At 39.1% G+C, this 21581-nt stretch overlaps 1 protein-coding gene across 1 annotated transcript in view; it reads right to left on the minus strand.

The window, feature by feature from the left end:
• Positions 1-2252: 2252 nt before the first annotated feature.
• Positions 2253-21581, minus strand: part of Gucy2c (guanylate cyclase 2C) — a 74910-nt gene continuing 55581 nt past the window's right edge. Inside the window, exons 20-27 of the mRNA XM_046436109.2 lie at positions 18704-18795; positions 16353-16511; positions 12521-12713; positions 11373-11547; positions 8313-8411; positions 6575-6669; positions 4482-4558; positions 2253-2885 (exon numbers count right to left, since the gene is read on the minus strand). Coding sequence (XP_046292065.1) covers positions 2711-2885; positions 4482-4558; positions 6575-6669; positions 8313-8411; positions 11373-11547; positions 12521-12713; positions 16353-16511; positions 18704-18795 — 1065 coding nt within the window. The 3' untranslated portion in view covers positions 2253-2710. The remainder of the gene's footprint in view (positions 2886-4481; positions 4559-6574; positions 6670-8312; positions 8412-11372; positions 11548-12520; positions 12714-16352; positions 16512-18703; positions 18796-21581) is intronic.

Here is a 21581-nt window from a genome sequence, read left to right on the forward strand (position 1 = left end):
CATAGAGAACCAAGGAGATAAGGGGTAAACAATATATAAATGTTTGGGGGTTATAAAATAATATATTCATAAACTATGTTGCATTTTGTCATTGTGCCTGTGCTAATTTGCACACAAAAATGTGTCTAAAATTATGTTAAGTCTTCCCGCTGGGCATTGTGAGAAACATGCTTACCTGTCCAAACCCAAAGAATAGACTAAGAGGTGTGGAAAAAGCGAGATTTTTACTTTAATGACGGTCTTGTAAGAGCATGTGTCTAGGGGAGCAGGCACCCTCATATGGGGTACAACCAACATGCTATCCTCTAGAGCATAAGATCCTTCCCCTGTATCCTCATTGACTGAGTACTATGAGGTGTACAGTCTTCCTGAATGAATGTCTCCTAAGTTGTACTGTTTCCTATCTGGTTAAAGTTGTCCCCAACTCCCTTTGTTCTCTTGGGGCGGGGGAGCCCCCTGGGATCGATTGCTTTTGGATTGAGTGCCTTTGGGCACATATACAATTTATTCTGTTGGTCAGGTTGGTCCTCTTCCTTCACAGTCAAGGGGCTGTGAGTTTTTACACCCTGTGTTAACTGCTTGTAACTTTTCATTCTGTTCTCCCCTCCAGCTGTCTTTCTAACATCCCAAGTCATTTTACATTTAAAGCTAAATATTGCATTTTGAAAATACACAGCATGTCTTTTAGCATTTAAATGCGTTTCAATGAACCTCAGTTGTTTTGGGGTAAATGGCTGTGGTTGTTGTTAGATCTGCTTAGTCAGGGACTGGGGTTATGGCTCAGTGGTAGAGCACTCGCCCGTGTGATGCTCTGGGTTCCATCCTCGGCCCCACATAAAAATAAATAAATAAAATAAAGATATTGTGTCCAATTACAATTAGAAAATAAATATTTTTTTAAAAAAACCTGCTTAGGCAGTTTCCGTGCTTTCTCTTCTTTTGTCCTAAACAATAGCTGTAGTTGGGGAAGGTCTTCCTGCCACTTATCTCAAGCACAGAGCATGCCATTTTTTTTTTTAGCAGTCACCAACTTAAACTTTAACCCTATACTCCTGTCTCAATATACACTCTTTATTTACTTTTTTGATACTGGATATCTGGCATTAAACAAATGAAACACATGTCTAATTGATTTAGTATCATTATTATTTTAATATTTCAAAGTCAGACCTTGCATGTTTTTAAGAATAGCATATATAACCAAATATATGAAGATTGATTGTAGTATTCATGCCTTCCTCTTGAATTAATTTCTTGTATTCACAGAGTACTTCTTTTACTCTTCTTTCTTTTTTTGCAATTTTTTAAAAATATATTTTTAAAAGATGGGAACCCTTTTTTTAATGCATTTATTTATTTTTATGCATTGCTGAAAATCAAACCCAGGGCCTCACACATGCAAGGTAAGTGCTCTTACCACTGAGCTACAACCCCAGCCCTTCTTCTTCTTTCAGGTAGAGTTTATGCATGATAAACTTTCTGAGCTCTTGCATATGTGAAGAGAATTCTGAATTAATAACTATGTTTCTTCAGAAATATGAAGCTATTGATCAATTTTCCTTTAACATCTAGTATTCTTGCTGAAACATCTAGTGCTGATATAATTCTTATTGCTTTGAAACATTTTTCTTTGTCTAGAAACCCTTAGGATCTTCTGTGGTTTCTCCATAAGTACTTATGTCTGTTTTGTTTTTAAATCCACCTCTAGGTAGTGTATTTTTTTTTCACTTCTGAGCATTTTCCCCCTATAATTTGTCCATTCCTTCTGTTTATAATCTCTGCTTTCCCTCCTAGAACTCCAGGTATTCAACACTGAAACATCCTGATCTACCTTACATATCTTATAACTAAAACACACACACACACACACACACACACACACACACTCATCATGCCTCACTTAATGAAGGGATTACATTTTGAAAAACATCAGGTGCTTTAGAGATTATTACTTTTTTTTTAGAAAAAAGCAGTGTAGGAATTGGACCCCTGCCTGGGTGCCATTCTTAGGTCACTGGCATTACTTGTATTACATGTCCATATTGCTAAATGGGACAACCCAAGGCAAGGTCTCTGTTTAAAGGTTAAAATCCCCTTGCATGCAGCAGGTGAAACTTCCCTGGCAGGCTTTCACCCTTGAGCAACAGTTAGCTTTGTCATGCTTCATTGAGGGAGCATTTAGTCAGTTTTCAGCAAGCAGAAGATAATAGTTGGTACATTCCAGGAAAACAGGTAGAAACCCATACCTAGACTCAGGAACTTCAAACTTTTATTCTTACCTAACATCTAGCATATTTTCTGCAAAAATTTTGAGATAAGGGGATTAAATGGAGATAAGATATCTAAATGGAGATGAGATAGCTCAAATGTAGTTGGGACCAGTTTTAAAAATCCACAAACAAAACAATAAAACAAACATGAAATACATAAAATAAGAACAAAATCTCAAGTTTTAGATAGTATATGTCTTCCTCTTTTCCAGATGGATGCTCCTTGGAACAACTGTTGGGATAAGTCCAGAGTAAAATGCAGTGATTTCACCGAGAGCACACATCTGATTCATGGAAGAAAGTCTATGCTCCAGCCAGGACCAGGCTAAGTATTTTCAGTGTCACTGAGGTCTCAGGAAAATGCAAGCCTTAGGACACTCGAGGCTGCTGCCTAAGTGCAGCTGGATTTGGTGTGTGTAAGTCCTTAAACTTTCATTGGTCTAAAAATAGGTGTTCTCCTGGTCCGTGGTGTTCAGTTGCAGGTATTCCAGAGTGCCTTTCTTATAGCTGGCTACCCGTGTTGGTTTTCGGCTTTTTATTCCTGCAGCCTGTCTTTTCTGTAAAGAGTTGAGGATCATGTCTGAAAATTCTTCTTGCAAACGCTGTTGATTCTCCCTGGAAAGAGGGTGGGGAGAGAAAAATGAAACATCTTAGCAATTCACAGAGAATATTCCCCAGCTCCAGAATCATCAGTTCAGTTCCCCAATTACTCCGTGAATGTCTATTCTGTGCCAGATGTAGAAAGCTCCAAGAATGCAGAATGATCCTTACCTTTAGTGAGCTTGAAGGACTGCCATCCCTGCAATGCTTATAGAGTAAGCAGAATATATTCTACAGCAGGCAGGGTATTCTACTGCAATTTCAAAATGAATCAACAAGCTGCTAGAATTTGGAAGAATAGTCAGAAGATCTAGGTTTTCAAATACCACTGTATGCTACTGAGGAAGGGGAAAGGAGGCCACCCAACCCTCAAAATACATTGGTCCCACATATACCTGTGGATATGGGTATTGTTTGGGGAGAGCTCAGGATGGTAGAGGGCTTCAAGAATGGACCTGGGGTACTGCTAGTAAGGAACCAGGTTTCCTATGTTCTGGGGAAGATCTGGGTTATCTTGGTGTATCTCTAACCATGCACCATCTCTCTGATGGCATCTAGGCGTCTGCAAGACAGGGATTATTCTCTGCTCTAGCAAAAGCCATGGCAATAACCACACGACGGATTGCTGCAATGTCTACCAATATGCAACTGAACTTGAATCACCTTTTAGAGAACTGAAACCTGCTATTTAGACCTTTGGCTTTGTCATCTCAGGGTGAACACAGACTCCATGTGAAGATGCAGAACCATGGTTGTGGGGCAGAGGAAGGTCCTGTTTTCATCAGATGACTAGCAGAAAGATGAGACAGGAGGAGAAATGCTGAGAGCTTCTTGTCTCCAGCATGTTCTACTCTTGTAAGAGCCAGACATGCATGAAGTGAGCTCCAAACTGCTTTTTGTTCTTTCAAGCAAGTCTGGAACACAGCACTAGCTTTGCCATACCTCATGGCAGGGACATTTAGTCAATTTTTCAGCAAGCATGAAATGATGGCTGGCACATTTCAGGAAAATGATGTAATAGGTAGAAACACATACCCATACTAAAGAAACTTCTATTTTTTATTCTTACCTAATATATGGCATGTTTTCTGCAAATATTATGAGCTGAGTATACTTTAATGGGGACAGGTATTTAAAATACAATTGGGACAGTTAAAAAAAAAACAAAAACAAAACTCTCATTTGTTCAGAAGGAAAAAAAGAGCCAGTAAACGAAATCTCAAGTTTTAGATAGTATATCCCTTCCTCCTCTTTTCCAGGTGGACGCTCCCTGGAACAACTGTTGGGATAAGTCCAGAGTAAAATGCAGTGATTTCACTGAGAATACACATCTGATTCATGGAAGAAAGCCTATGCTCCATCCAGGGCAGCCAGGCTAAGTATTTTTCAGTGTTGTTGAGGTCTCAGGAAAATGCAGGTCTCAGGACACTCAGTTCTAGAAGCTGGAGAAGGGAGGGTTCTCATGTGTATAGCCCCCTGCCTCATACTCAACACATCATTGCCACTTGCAAGGCACTTGCCCCAACTTACTTGAATGGCTGTAAGGAGCATAGCTTACAAGGCCAAAACCTCCAACTCCCCTATCCCTCCTGGTCACACCCAGAAACTTACACAGTTGGTGGGGTTGGCAGGTTGTATTTATGGTCCTTCATCCCAGTCAGCCAGTAGGTGATCTCTGTTCCTTTTCCCTAGGGAGACAGAAGAGGTGAGTCCAATGGATGCCAATGAGACAGTTCCGCTCTAGCCCACTGTTCTACAGGGATCTGTTTCCAAGAGGCATCTCACCTCCACATTTCTCATCAATGCCTATATTTAAGCGCATAGCACATGCCTTTATGATTTGTGTTATCTCTAGATAAATCTTTATTTCCAAATTCCTTTAAAAAAATAAATCTCTGACTAAATAGGTTTTTTCCCATAAGATATTTGAAAATATCACTATAGCTACATTTCAACAACTCTAATTTTAAAAAAATCATCTGTAATTCTGCTGCACCAACAAACCCAACCAGTTTTCATTGCCTACATTTTCTTCTTTTCCTTTTTTTTTTGGGGGGGGGGGACGTGCTGGAGATTGAACCCAGTGGTGCTCTACCTCTGAGTTTCAGCCCTTTTTATTTTGAGATAGGGTTTCACTAAGTTACTGAGGCTAGCCTCAAACTTAAAATCTCATGCCTGAGCCTCCCAAGTAGCTGGGATTACAAGCATATGCCACCATGCCCAGCTGTCTACATTTTTATTTTAGCACCTTTTGCAACAAAGTTTTGTCACAAGACTTTTGTTACTTTACCTACATTAAATGTGTAAATTATCAACACATATTCACCATAATAAGCACTCCTTGAGTGACATTTGTTTGGCTCATCTGGGGACTATGAAATAAACATAACTTTATCAGAAACTGTTTTTGCTAAAGCTTATACTCAAAAAGGATATTAGATGGCTGTGTGTGTATGTGTGTGTGTGTGTGTGTGTGTTCACTTTTTAAAATAGTGGCTGGTTGACTGTTTAGACTGCAGTAATCTATAATCTATAAGTCACTTCTATTTTCAGAGGAATGCTCTTATGTAGAAAATATATTGTCCATTTATGGGCTGGAAATGTAGCCAAGTAGCAAATGCCAAGCATTTGCAAGGCCATGGGTTCAATTCTCCACACCAAAAAACAAAACAAAAAACCTGTAAAATGTGTTTATGGAGGACTCAAAAACTGAGTGTGATGTTAGGACACCTTTACATACAAGGAGGCTTTTCTAAGTGAAGCTTGGAGATCAGGGCATTATGGCTACTGGAGACAGAAAACTGTTGATAGCTGGCTTTAGACCAGTTGTGAAAAGACTGTAATTTTCAAAGAGCAGACTGAGAGCCAGTTGGAGACAGTTGGTGGCTTTGGAGGGCAGCTGTTTTGTTTGTTTTTTGTTTTGTTTTTGGTAGCAAGGATTGAACTCAGGGGCACTCAGCTGCAGAGCTACATCTCTAACCCTATTTTGTATTTTATTTAGAGACAGGGTCTCACTGAGTTGCTTAGCGTCTGGCTTTTGCTGAGGCTGGCTTTGAACTCGTGATCCTCCATCCTCATCCCCTCCCCCCCAGCCTCTGGGATTACTGGGGTGCACCACCGCACTGGCAAGGGTAGCTGTTTTTGATGTGAGGAACAGCATGGGGAATTTAAAGCTGTAATTGTCAAACTTCAGTGTGATCACAAACATTTGCAATACTTGTTAGTAAGATTTCTGATCTATACCATGGAGTCTCAGTAGGCCTGGTGGGTGTACAAGTCAGGAGTAATAGGCCATACTTTTCAATCTGTTGGTCCAGAGTTTCAGAATAATAAAAGCAACTGACAAGAGGGGTGACCTGAGACATAGCATCTTGCCATTAGAGTAGGAAATTGGGGCTTTTGACTTAAACAAGTCTTGAACAGAACAAGCTCTTGTGTTTGGAGGAATAACTGAGGACAAACCTTGTACATATATAGAGGAAATAGCAGTGTTGTACAACATATTGGTCATAGACCTAAGGGCCTTCCTGAACAAAGGAAAGTTCTGATGCTCACATGTAGGTTCCTCCTACAGGGATGGTGGAAGATCTTTGTGAGGCATATAGAAAAGGAGTCTTCATCCCTGTGCTTCTTGACTTTCTTGGCTAAGTCTCCCAGGAGATGGCCCAGATGTGTGTGACAAATTGTCTCTGTGGATTCCTTACCTTTAAGTAGGTCTCTCCTCTTACTTCATACAGGAACTGACAATCGGTTCTCTTCAAGGTGGCTATAGTGGAGCCACTCATGTGAATCCTATAGGCTGGAAATGCAAAAGAGACAAATGAAAGCGCCTCGGTTTTGACAGCTATGATATGCCACATTTGTTTCCCCTTGATTTATGCTATCACAAACACCTGAAGCAAATATCCTAAATTGAGGAGAAACAAACATAGCTTTTTAAATGAAAGTACCCTTAAAAATAATGCCAGTGAGCTGGGCACTTATAATCCCAGCTGCTCAGGAGCATGGGCTCAGGAGTTTCACATGTTCAAGCCAGGTAAGCAATTTAGTGAGGCCCTAAGGCAACCAGCAAGACACTGTCTCAAAGTAAAATGTAAAAAGTGATCGGGGTGTGGCTTAAGCACCCTGGGTTCAATCCCTGGTACCGATAAATAAATAAATAACATCAGTGAGATAAGAAATATTTTCACACATGATAAGGAAAAAAGGGTTCTGGTGTTCAGGATCCTGAGTGATGGCACTCCTTGGGTTTTGTCCTCTGATCCTGGCTCAGGGTGGTAGCCTCTAGGACCAGGTTTTGGATCAGACTTTCAGTGCCAAGCTTAGGAGTTAGAATTTGCTTTGGGTTCCTGTGAAAAAATTCTAGCGCACAGCTAAAGGGCTGGTGGCAAGATGAAAATCCAGAGTCTTGATTTTCTCAAATTATTTTTCTTCTTCTGTACAACAGTTATCCTCTGAAAAACAAGCAGGGGGCACTCCATGCTCCATTATTGACTATGGTCTTTCTCACTATGGTGCCTAACAGCCACACCACAAACAGTGTCAGTAGGAAGAATGATGGAAAGCCCAGGTGTACACCTACCACAGGCCAGAGCACTACTAAATGCTTAACATACATCATTCCGAGTTCTCCCAGCAAGGTTAGGGTATTATCCTCAATTTACATCTTCATCTTTCAGAGTCCTAGAAAGATCGGGTACATTTCCCTCCAACTTACTCTGATAGTAATTAGCATAGTTATGATTTTAACCCAAGTCTGTATGACTCTTATTCTTTTCTTTATACTCTTGATTTTTCCAGCATATACTAGTATCAGATTGTCAGTTGACTACCAAACTACTATCCTGCCTCCTGTGTTTTTGTCAGCTCTTATCTACTAGTGCTTTTTTCTTCTACTATATATTTCCATTATTATCATTATCTCCAATATTATTGAGCAACTACTACATACAGCACCCTGTGCCTTTATCTTGGCAGGGCAAATATAATATATATCTTTGCATATAACAAACACCAAGACTCTTTCCTTTACTAAAATTAATTCCTAGAAAAACCAGATAAAAGAGAAATGGGAATTTGAAGCAGTGTGTATAGTCCATATATAGCCCATAGGAGTTTTTTTTTTTAACTTCCATAGATCTATGATAAATTTCATGACTATTCCAGGTAGAGCATGGTTGAATTAATTGAAGGTGGATGAAAAATATAGAAAATTAAAAACTGAGCAATAATAGAAGAATAAGATAATTATCAGTAAATGACAACAACAAAAGCAAATACAGCAAGGACCAGATTGACACAGGCTCACATTCTGCTGCTGTGCAGGATCATCCTGCATCTCCCCGGTACTTTGTGTCTGCTTATTGTGCATGTAATCCCACAATTGCCCTCCTCTGCAAGAAAGCATCTTTGTCCTCTAAGAAAAACAATCTCCATCCTTACGAAGGCCAGTGGATTCCATCCTAGAGGCTGTGTTGACGGTGTCCCCGAACAGGCAATAACGAGGCATCTTGATTCCCACAACTCCAGCGGCACAAGGACCTGAAAGGAAGAACAGGAAGCTAGAGGTGGAGGCAATGGAAACTGCAGAGTGGAGTTGAGATGAAGGAGCCTCTTTTCAGGGTCACAATGTCAAACACATCATGTTGTGGGGAAATGGCAGAGAGTGTGATGTGCTTGGTGATTTTTGCTTTAAATGGATACACCCAGCAAGGACATGCTTTCAGAAAATATTTTGCTCTGTGAAGAATGTTGCATTGACTCAGAACAAGAAGGCACCCAGAGATCCAGGTCACAAAAGCGGCAAGTCTTTCTTAATATTTTAAATAGAAGAGTGAGGGTGATCCCATGGCTTGCTTACCGTGCCAAACCACTCAATCCTGCACCCTGGACTGCTGGAGGGCACTGTGGACTTGGTGGTTCAATGGCCCAAGTTAGTTTTATTTTTATTTTAGGGTGGTATTTCTGGGATTGGAGGTATAGTGATGGAAGACCAAAAGACAAGGATTGGGAATAATTTTCTCTAAGTAATTCAGGTTTGATGCAAAACAAAACAAAAACCGATTTAAAAAAACAAAACAAAACAATAACGGAAAATGTACAGCAGGAAAGATTTATGATCTGGCCGATGCCCAGGAGTTCCCTCATATAAATATGGAAACATGATATTTGGCTCTGGTCATGATGGGGAAACCACAGCTATATTCCTGAATACCACTGGATAGGGGAAGCCTGTGGAGGAAGGACACTAACAAGCAGAACAAAAGCCAAGGCAAGACAGTGTTGAGGCATATTAATCATGTATTTGTGTGGGCTGCCTGAAAGCAAGGAGTTAAAGACTTTAGAAGCTAAAGATTAACTTGAAAACTGCAAAGCTGGGTTTTTGGTAGAGGTAATCATTAATTTTCTAGTTGACAGTAGTTTTTGATCTATTTGAGTTTCCTTATAGATTTATTTTACCCCTGTGTTTGTGTGTTCATAAAGAAAGAAAGAAAGAGAGAAAGAAAGACAGAAAGAAAAAGAAAGAAGAAGAAAAATCCTCAAAATACCACATCTTCCCCAGGATCCTTAGCCTTCACTGTCAGGTTTGATGTAAAACAAAAGAAAAACCGATTAAAAAAAAATAACGAAAAATGTGTGGCAAGAAAGGTTTAGCAGAGGCAGTTTTTGATCAGATCTCTGAGTTCCCCAGCCGCACCAGGCTGTGCACTAGGACTGGTAGGTCTATTTGCAAGTGACTTCTTACTTCAACAACAGACTGATAAGGCTGTGGAAGGCCTAAAATAGCAAAATTCCTGCTGATACTGTTTCTTATTCTCAGTTATTAATACTTAACTTTGCAACTGTTCAATTTCCTCAGCCTAAACCCTTCCAGGCATATGTGCCTAATAGCTACTCTCATGCCAGCCCAGTATGGCAGTACCCCGGTGTTTAGCTCAGACATGGAGCAGGTCACAGGTAAGGCCTCCATCCTCCTTGATGTCAATAAATCAAGCCTGCTGCTAACCCCTCCTCCAGGTTTGACTATTTGTGATGGGACAGAAAGGAGATAGTTCACTCACTGCCTGGGTGGTCTGGCAGATGCCAGGAGTTCCCTCATATAAATATGGAAACATGACATTTGGCTCTGGACATGATTGGGGAAACCACAGCTATATTCCTGGCTGTCAAAGATTTGGCAGCAGTTTTTAAGTTCTATTTACTGTCACTTTGAGAAAATCATTCATTCATATCAACAAATATTTACTGTCAGGCTCTGTAGATATAGGAGGACTTCAGGAAATGCAGTTGTTTGGTCCTTGCCACAAAGCCTAGAGGCATCTTTTAAGTTTTCTGTACTCTGGGTCTCCTGTAAGCCTTGGACCAGGAGCAATGCCAGGAAATTTATAGAGATGTGATTTAACATGAGGAAAAACTGTCTTAATAATTAACCATTTCAACAGTGGAGTGAGTTGGAAAACTATGAGTTTTCAAGGAGTCTTGGGGTTATTCTAAATGTGCCATACTATTATTGATCTTGGGACCTATAAAGACAATTGTACCTTGCAAAGGATTAATCCAGATGACTTTTGAGTTCCTTTCCAACTATGTTTTTCTGTATCCATAACTCATCTTCTCAAATCATTATGTTCAAGACTGTTAAATAAAACTAAATATAGCCTGAGGCTGCTTCCTACCTGGCATGCCTATGGAACAAGCACAACCTAGTTACAAATTGAAAGCCTAATTTAGAAAGATACTTTTGGAATAAATGGCTAAATCTCAGGTAATCACAGCAGCTGAGAGTCAGCCAATCACAGGCTGCTAACTGATCATATCAGGCCTACAAATGGCAAACATGGAGCTGTAAAACCAAGTGGTTTCTGTACCTTACTTCTATTTTCTGTCTGTATAGACTGCCAGCCCGTATTACCCACTGGAGCTCTCTAAACCTCCTCTGGTTCTGATGGTCACGGTTTGTCAGTTGTTCTTTCTCAATTAAGTTCTGTTGAATTTGCCTAAAGTGTTTCTTTTCAACAAAGCTATGAAGTTTTTCATGGTCTTTTAAGTGACCTATGTAATTTCAGTACAACTGCAGGGGAGCGGGGTATACCTGTTACAGGAATTTGACCAGTTATTTTTTCCCCTGTAGATAATCAAATCCACTTAGGTACTATTATGTTTTAATGGGAAAATGTACAGAAGTTGAGATTGAGAAGAAGGAAGGGATGAGGAGGAGATAAGTGCAATAGTAGATACAGTGACTTAAATGGGAAGTCCTTCTTGTTTTCATATGTGGTTGGTGTTATCCATCCAAGAGTGAAAACTGCTGTCAAATGTGTTGTTCCAATCATTCTCTATAGACTGGGTCTAAATATGTCAGGATGTGTAATGGTATATTTGATCCACAGAATTCAACAGTAAATCTCTTGTGAAAATCAATCATGTTTGAGGTCCCTCTATTTTTTCTGATATAGTTGGTTAACAGAGGTACAAATGGTCTTAAGAGGCTTATCTCCATACCAGAGTGAACTCCAATGCGAATCCATACTGGGAGGCCGGGAAGATGCTCCAGTTCAAAGGTCCCTATGAAGCTGAGGATATCTAAGGCCATCTTGGAAATATCTACTGCATGCCGATTGCCATTTCTCTTAGGCAAACCACTAGCCACCACGTAGGCATCACCAATGGTTTCTACCTGTGGAAATACTTTCTCATCAGTGGCTCTGTTCCTTCAAAAGGCACAGATTTTAAACAGAAGCAGTTAATCACAAAACAAACACAAAAGGTTTTTTGGGAACTCAGAGGCACATCCTATACACTTTTTCTGGGCCAGTTCAACACCAGTTTTATGCTAATTTCTTCAGAGTAATTTTTTTTTTTTTTTTTGGTACCAGGGATTGAACTCAGGGGCACTCAACCACTGAACCACATCCCCAGTCCTATTTTGTATTTTATTTAGAGACAGGATTTCATGGAGTTGCTTAGCACCTTGCCATTGCTGAGGTGGCTTTAAACTCGTGATTCTCCTGCCTCAGCCTCCCCAGCCACTGGGATTACAGGTGAGCACCACCGTACCCAGCTTTTTCAGAGTTTTTGTAGTCTAGTTAAATGAATGATAAAACAAAGTGTTTTATCTAAAAGTGTTTCATAATTACGTAAATTGTACAGATGTGGTGACAATTCTTAAAATGTTTAAATAATCTGATTGGGTTTAAGTCATTTTAGGAATACTCTTAATTTCCAGAAAAGTAATCTATAGTTGTCTTTGTCATTTTCTACATGCAATTTGAGCAAAAATAATTGTAGTTTCCTCTAAGTTATAAGATATATTCTATTTATTTAAACTCTAGTGTATTCTCTGCTTCATTTGCACTCAGTCTAAATATCATCCATTTTTTGAAGGTAATTTGAGAGGGATGACATTTTCTCTAAATTTAGTTTCCAAAATTCATTCCTGTGGAAATTTTCTTCTTTTGTGCTATTTCTTAAAAGTTAAATGGTAATTTTGATATGTCACCCTTCCAATTCTTCCACTTCTCTTCCCTATTAGCTCAGTTTCAACCATCAATTCATTAAAGGTTAAATTACAGAGGACAAGAGAAATAATAGGAAGAGCCATGTCAGGCTTTGATGCCCTTGGTCTGTTCAACCATGAGGGAAGCAGTTACCTTGTAGACATCATGGTGATCCACGATTTGGTCAAAACTCTTATAGATGTCATTAAGCATGTCCACCACTTCCATGGGGGTGCTGTATTTGCAGATAGTAGTGAAACCTACAATGTCGCTGAAGTAGATTGTAACTTCCTCAAATAGTTCTGGCTCCACAATGCCTTTCTCCTTCAGTGACTTTACCACTAGCCTAGATGATGAAGGGAAAATCATGCCTTCAACTTCAGTAAATTTTTCTTGTCTAACATAAACATTTAAGATAGTAGTAATTGTTTACCAAGAACTTAAGAATTCTAGATTTCTGGTGAATGATTATCTAGGAAGCAAAGTTAGGTTGTATCCATTGTATATATAAACACATCACAAACACACACACACACACACACACACACACACACAATGTGTGTATTAGAACCCAGATGAATCTATGCAGGTTAAACATTCACTTAATTTTAGGGTCCGTAAACAAGTCAAGATGGCACCTGGCATTTTGCCAGAGGGAGTGGTTTGAGAAGTAACGCCAGCGAGCCATTAAGATGATAGATTCCTTAATGACTGACTGCTGTGTCTAGATTATGTCAATTAAGTTAAGCTGTGTGTAATCATTAAGATGATGATTCCTTATTGGTTGACTGCTGTACCTAGTTTATGTTAATTAAGTTAAGCTGTGTATTCAGTTATGTATATATACCCCTACTGTCCTACAATACATGGCTCCCACTGCATCAATCTTCACAAGTTCCTCGTCACCGCCCCCCCCCCCCCCCGTTAGTTTGCTGCAGCCAGACTGCAGCAACTTAGTATTTTATTATTAACCATAAAACACATACATACATAACCTTAATAGCTATTTAACCTTAAGGCATATAAGTCCTTGCCCACTTTCTACTTCTGTACTGATAATCAATTTCTTACAGACATAGTTCTTTATCCAGAAGCAGAGATGGCAAATGTTATAGATATAAGAGCTTGACTCACCATAGTTATCATCTGACTCTCTCATCAAAGTTGATTGTTTTATTTCCCTGCCATATTTAAAATGATGTTGTTTAATATCATTATGAAGGAATAATGCATTTAACATTAATTTTGATATATTCTAAACCAGAGTTCATTTGATATATTTTGAACTGGATTTGAGTCAATCACTATGTAAACAAGTTAAAACTATGGTAGATTAGCAGAAGTCAAAGAGAAACAACATAGAATAGCTTTGAAGAAACATAACCAGCTGCATTTCAGACCAAGAATTGAAAGAGAAGAAGTACAAGAATGGACTCCATATTTTCTTCATGTACCCAGTGGCTTTCCACTGAACAGAAGGGATGGGGGCTGACATGATAAATGCTGTCTGACCTTGGGATCACTTTGGAGTGGATCCAAGTATAGAACTACCAGAATTAGAATCTGGAAGTTGGGAGGTACCACAGAAGCCATTGAAAATAAACCCCTTATGTTTATAGACGAGAAAGTGAAGACCTGAAAAGGAAGTATGAATTTCATACAATCCCAGAGTCCATTAAGGACAGAGCTGGTATTAGGACTTGGCAACATTTTGTCTTTCAGTCTTATTAATGTACCACGATTCTTCCACCATTCAGTCCTTGGATATTTGGGGAGATGGGGAAGATTGGGAGGTGTGCTGATTATGTAGCAAAGGAAGGATGCCCATGTCTCTCCCAGAAAACAAATCAACCATAAGCATTTGTAGTACTCATTTGGAGAAAATTCAGTGCACTGAGGGAAGTCTTTTTAACTGGTGCAGTGACACAACTTGGGACCTTTGAAAAACACCCCATTGTGTGGCTGGGCAGGCTCTCAGAGGTACTCCTGGGCTGGTTACTCTAGGCATGCCAGATATAAAGGGCAGAGCATTTTGGAGGTTACATAGATATAATGATTACATAAAATTTTCTGCCATTGTTGCCCTTCTTTCTACTGCTTATAAAAAGTCACTTGAGCTTGGAAAATAGTGTATTATCCAGAAAAAGAAACTACTCTGTTGGTAGAAAAATAAAGGAAGGAAAGTAACTTAGCTTTGATAATAGGGTGTTATTGATGCAATTAGTATGCAGACTAGATGTCTTAGAAAGGCTTCCTACAAGAAGAAAAACATCTATTCTGTTTCAAAACCCCAAGGGGTAATATTCAAAGAAGTGTTTAAATGCTTTTTGGTTCCTACATAGAGTCTTAAATGTATTTACCCTTTTTATATAAATATTTCTTCTTAATTCTTCTAGCAATCATTCATGCATGATTTAATTTTACTTTTCAAATATGAAGAATTTTTGCTGCAGTCATGGTGTACTGTAGCTTCAACATATCCGAATAGATGTGTTGCATGACTTTAGCAATTTGATGAAAACATCTACCACCTAGTGGTCAAAGTTGCATACTGAGCCAGGGCTTGGAAAAAGGCTGAGGTGGTCAGCCAGCTGTTCCAAACCATTTGGTTGACATTATTGGTTAAAATCACCAATAATAAAACCTAAAAAGGTAGCCATATAATCAGGATATTGTTTTGTCAACTAGGCATTAAAGGCCAGGCAAGGAACTATGCATTATATAATTAAATTTTATAGAGCTCCAACAGAAACTGCCATCCCTGAGATAAGCGTGGAGGGTACTATTCCTAGCCTTCTCCTACGTGCTCTGAGGGCAGGTAGGTTCTGTATTAAACTCTCTTCAGGCCTAGAGACCAGACAGAGCATGCGTGCGACTCCTAACTCTTCTCATAGCACTCAGGCTTGTAGAAGAGATGCTGTTTTTTAATTGAGAAAACAGCTAATTTGATCTTGAAATCTTTCCTTTACCTGTGTGGAGCTGATATTCTAAACGAAGCAGGTGTTCAAATTAAATAATATGACTAATATAGAAAAGTCATAGTTGCCATATGATATGCTAATTATTTCTATCCTGCGCATGATCTCAGGGAACTCAGAGCCAACCTGGAATGTGGATGGGAGACTGGGGCTTGAAGCATTTGAACACCTGCCCAAGATTGCTCATCAGCAGTGGTTGATGGAACCATGTGTTGAAATCAGGCCCAGCTGACCTCAAGTTCCATGATTTTACCTAAAACTGGACTGGCTCATTCATCCTTCATCTGATGGAACAGTTGGTTACACCTGAAGAATGCTACGTCTCACTGAAGCACAGTGGCAGGCCAAACCTATTTCCTCACTCTTCACATTTCAATTCCCTGCTTAACATCCTACCTGACTGTCAACACTTAGGAAACTTTAAGCTGTTTGGGAATTTCATTCTTCTGTCATGGCTGTCATGTTGCTTCACAAGACAGAGGTCAGCCTGTACATGCCTCTGATACACCCAATGCATTTCCCCTGCCCTCTCTACCAGGGATGGCTCCTAGTTCTTATAAGTTGGATTCTACTTGCAGTCAGAAGAAATCAAAGAAAAAACTAAGAGTGCCTGGAAGCATCCTATAGTTTCTATATTCTGCAGGCAAATTTTAATTTCCATTTTGCAGTTGAGAGATTAGGCAATTTGTCTTAAGTGGTAGAATTAATAAAAGTGGCAAAGAGGTGCTGACACCAAGGTGTCTGCACAGTGCATGCTACTCCTGTGTCACCATGCATATGTTGGAAAGTAATCTCTCTCTTTTAGGTATTTAAAGAATGTATGGTACATGCATTTTTAAGCCCTATAATCTGTTGAAGAATATGCAAAAGGAAACAATCCTGTATAGATCTGGGAAAACAAAAGAAAGCAACAGCAATGCTAGTCAGATATGCCAAAGGTTTCAGCCACAGGCTGTGAGGCTTGGCTGTGGAATCAGGGAACTATGTCAGCAGGAGGGCTGCCTCACCTGGGGAGCAGCATGAAGTTCAGTCTGTCCGCCCTGTCCCTCTCTGCCTTGTACAGCTGCGTCCTTTCCTCTACCAGATGTTCCAAGTTCCGAGAATATAGCTGCAGGCGTCGAATCAAGGTGTCCATATAAGTTTCATTTTTTTGATCATGAAAAAGTCTGTAGGTAGTAGTAGATAAAGAGATCTTACCCATTAATTAAGAAAACACTCAGTAAAACAATGGAAAACCACATGGAATAGGAAATTAAAGAAAAATAAAAAGGGCCAACAACAACAAAAAATTTAACCTGAAAAGAAACCAAAGAAAGAAAAAGGAAAAACAAAATCATGAATGTTTAAAATTATCTACAAAGAAAGCCACAGAATTATTTATAATAGCAAAAACTGGAAAATAATCTAAATATATACCAAAAACATAGTCTAAATATTATGTGTAATGGAATACCAATGTACCATAAAATAGAAATTAGAATAATTAAAGACAACATAAAGAAGAACCCTTTATCACTAAGTGAAAAAAGTCAGTTTATAAAATAGTAAAACTATAATCTCAATTTTACTGGAGAATAGGTGCTTTTGCTTTCTTGCTGGCTTATTCCTCTTTCCTAAAATTTTAATAATACACGATTTATAATAAAGGAGAATCATTTTAAAAATGGCCTAGAAGTGATCAATGGAAGCATAAGAGAAAGACCAAGAAAGTCCACTCCAAGCCACAGAGCATCTCCTCAGGATAATATTCTAATTCTGGATTATGTTGTTAGACCAAGAAGGCACAAGATGAGAGGCCAGCTTTCTGTGACATTGGGACACATGATACCCGGTGCAGAACTCAGGGAAGAGACACATTGAGTTCTTGTGGTGTCATGTATCAGAGATGACGCTCCTAACACAGGAAAGCACCGTGGGTGGTGCTGAATAAATCACAGCCACTTGGTCACTACAACTATGACAAGCACAGGCCACCACTTCTGCTCTCAGGAGGAGATGGCCTACATCATGATCCCCTGGGGTGAGGAGGGATGTTTGTTAAAAAGTCAATATATTTCTGAATCCTACCCCAGACCTCTGTAAGTAAAACTGCTAGGCTTGCAGCAGAATTTTTTTTTTAACAAGCTCTCAAGGAACTCTTACTTGCCCCACTTAGAGACTAGCTGGGTAGAATGGGTGAGGGAGCAGGTATAAGGGACAAAGATGGATTGTTTTATTCCACCATTAATTAATTCAATTAACATAGTTTTCCCAGCCTTGACTGCATATCTTAATCACCCGGGGAGCTATTAACACTTCTGATGCCAGCCTGCACCCCAGACCAATTACGTTAGACTCTCTGGGGCAGGACCCAGGCATCAGCAGTTCTGAAAGCTGCTCAGGTGACTCCAATGTGCAGCCAACTTTGAGAACCACCACTGAAGGCTACAATCTTCACAAGTCTACATGTTATCTGTCATTGAACAATCTCAATTGCTCTCAGTAACAGGCCTATGAAAGAGTGAAAAGGTGGCAAGAATTAAATCCCTTATTACTTTCGGCTCCATTCTAACAGCTGACAGCTTAGTTCTACCTATCAAGGGCCACACACTCATTAACTTCACTGCACCTCATCTCCAGCCCTGGGCTTTTAGCCTCCTTAATTATCTGAATCTTTTGACCTAATGAGAACTGCAGAAAGTTAGAGCTGGGAGGGATTGAAGAAATTATCTTGTCCAATCCAATTTTACTGACAACTGACACCCGGTAAGGGTGAGAATTTTGTCCTACGTCTCATAGCAAATAATATCAGATCCTAGCATGGAAACTGGATCTCCCAACTCTTCATTCAATGTTTTTTTTTTTAATATTTTTTTCTCATCTGTAATGTATTAGCTGAAAACATGGTCATCTAGAATTCAATCTCACTGGATAAATGTGTGCTGCTGTTTTTTCTTTGTTGTTCAATTGTACCTGATTCATAAGACAAATCTTAAGTACCTAGGGCCAGAAATTGTGATTTTAACATTTAAGAAACTTGCTGATCTTAAGAATTATCAAGAGGCTTTGCAGATTCTCAAAACCTATGTCTTAATTACCTGCACAAGGATCTGGTACTATATTTTTAACAGAAAATGCTATGATCAGTTAGAAGTTGTTTTCAACCAGACAATTTGTCTGACATTTTTAAATTTTCAAGTGAGTGTGTCCCTGAGAAAATGGCCTGTTAGTCTTCATATCATTTTAATTTTTATGAGACAGGTGTTTGCAGTCTGGGATTTTTTTCACTGGAATAGGCAGACTCATTCTTGGATACCACTGAATGTCAGCTGTCACTGAAAAACCCAAAATTTGTGAAAAGTAAACATTTCATCAGTACCCAAATATCTTGGCCAGTGTGTTTTCAATTTTCTTGAAATCTGGTCTCTTTTCTGGATCTTCCTCCCAGCAGCTTTTTACAAGTAAATACACCTGGAAGAAGGAAGTGGGGTGAATTAGTTCAGAGGATGGTAAATTCAGACAAGGTAGCCTCCTCTTCTCCTCTTTGATGGGAGTAATTAAGAAGACATATTTCTCCCTCACCGTCCCCCAAAAAGCCAAACCTCACCTCTGACATTGAGGATAAAGCTAGTTCTGCATTTTCCATCTTGGGTATTACCACCTAAACTACCTTACCCAGTAGTTCCTGTGGGTGAAATTAATGAAAAACGTGATACCAGTTTGGATGAGACCGGGTTGATGCGAGAGACTAAATGCTTTACTGTAGTTTGCAGGGTTTGTGCTGGTGAGGGCAAAAATTAATGGGACTTGATGAGTAAGTGGCTCTAAATAAGAATAAGAGCTGGACGACGATTCAGTGGTTTTCCATTGCGGCTAAAAGAATTGCCTGGGGAGCATGTATATTTCTTATAGCCAGGCCCCACCTCAAAAGCTTTGGGTGTAACTGTAAGATAAACAATGACTAATTCATTAGAATAAGTATGTCCCCAATTTTGCATGAGGAAAGGACAGTTTTATATTTTTTTAAAGTTCCTCATGTAATCCTAATACACAGTTGCACTAGAACAGCAACATAGAGAAAAGGAGAGGTGAGGAGGAAGAGGGAGGCAGAAGGAGCCCATGGAATCTTTATTTTATGAAAAAGAGAGGTGAAAAACTTTTTTTAAAAAATTTTTGTTTTTCACTCTGACTAAAAACAGGCAATATTAAATCCCTGTTCTTGTACTTTGCTTGGGAAGGAAATGGAGCCCTGGTGTAGCCTCTGGCTGTCTATAACTCACCATGAGATGATGTCCTTGCTTGATAAATGGCCTGCTGACTACCTTATAGGAGATTGGATAGAAACAACTAGAAATGTTCTGGAACAGCACCACAAAGGAAAATCCTGAGTAGCTTTTGGCATCGCTCAGTGATCAGATCTGTATTCCATTGGAACCAGCTACTAGATATGAAATCTCATTCCTTATTTTCAATTCCAGAACCATCCAACTATGCACAAATGAATTGAGGATGAAAATGCTTTGGTGAAAAAGGTTTTAATCTGAATATACTCTTGGCCCTCTGTATCCCTATCTGCTTCTGCATCCATGGATTCAATCAATAGCAGATTTAAAAAAAAAAAAATCAGGTCTGTACTGAACACATATAGATTTTTTTCCTCATCTATATTCCCTAAGCAATATAGTATAAGAAGTATTTACATAGCATTTACACTATATTTAGATATCATAAATAACCTGGAGATGACTTATAATACATGGGAAGATGGGTATAGACTATATGCAAATGCTATGCCATTTTATATGAGGGACTTGAACAGACAAGGAATCAATTTCCTGCAGATCCTGAGGATAACTATGCTCAGGTGAGAGAGTTTGAGAAGGGATGGGTGATATGTTGGGAGGTATAGAAAGCAGAGGAAAAGAAGGAACAAGGAGAAGGCAGGAATAGGAGCAGTTGTACCTCAGAACCCTGGGCTACAACATGCCTGTGCTATTGAAAAGGAGCAGACGAAAAGGAGAGGGAAGAGTGGCCCATTTTTCCTGGGTGGATTCTGGCTAGAAAACTCCTCTGGCATGGACTTGTAAACGGAAGGACAACATTTCTGCTTTTATCCCACAAGGAACAAAAAGTATGTATGTGTGTGTGTAAAGCACCAGAAAGGTTTTTAAAATACTTGACTATCTCTTGTATTAAGGTTCAGGTAAAATTCTTAAAAAAAAAAAAAAAGTAGAATTTTTATCCCCAGCAGTAAAGCCGTTTCTGAAGGATTGTTAGAAAAATAAATAAATAAATAAGCAAATATGGAGAGAAAAACTCCATTTCTTTCTGGGGAAGAGTAAAAATACACTTAAGTTTTTCTAGATATTGGAATATTTCTTTTTAAATCATTAGATATACTCTATAAATATAAGGTATATATTTTTATAAGGTTAACAAGGATATCACATTGACATCTTGTTCTTTTAGCTGATAAAAACTGAGAAGGTGATGTGTGTTTTAGGAGCCAGCTGGTGTTTTCTGATTTGGCAGCAGAGGAGGGCATGTGGAATAGCTCATCCCTAGAATGTGTGAGTATTACCTTTCTGTAGTCCACCTTTATCTGCGGGGGATAATTTTAAGATTCCCAGTGAATAACTATGGGGTGCACTGAACCCTGTACATACCCATGATAAAGTTTAATTTATAAATTAGGCATAGTAAGAGAATAACAACAATAACTATGATAAAACAATTACAATAATATACTGGAATAAAATTTCCAGCTTCATTACCTTTGCATTTGGGGGCCATTATTAAGCAAAATAAGAATTACTTAAATAAAAGCACTTTATCCCTCAACAGTCAATCTGATAACCTAGGTGGCTACTGAATGAACAGTGGGAGGGTAGTATATACCACATGGATATGTGAGCAAAGGAATGATTTATATCTCAGGTGGGACAGAGTAAGATCTTGTCACACTACTTAGGATACACACTGTCAGGTGTCACACTATCTCTGATACACAACACCACCAGAACTCAATGTGTCACACTACTCAGAACAATATGCAATTTATAACTTATGAATTGTTTATTTATGGAAATTTCCATATAGTAGTTTCAGACTACAATTGACCATGGATAACTGAAACCACAAAAAGCAAAACTGCTGATAAGGGAACCATTGTATTTGGAGAAAGAGTCTTTGCAGATGTAGGTAAGTTAAAAATCTTGAGGTGGGGCAATTATGCTGGAATTGGGTGGGTCCAAATG

This window comes from Marmota monax, unplaced genomic scaffold, assembly GCF_021218885.2.
Source record: "Marmota monax isolate L192 unplaced genomic scaffold, Marmota_monax_Labrador192_F-V1.1 WCK01_AAM20220418_F8-fsc00012, whole genome shotgun sequence".
In the NCBI taxonomy this organism is placed as follows: domain Eukaryota; kingdom Metazoa; phylum Chordata; class Mammalia; order Rodentia; family Sciuridae; genus Marmota; species Marmota monax.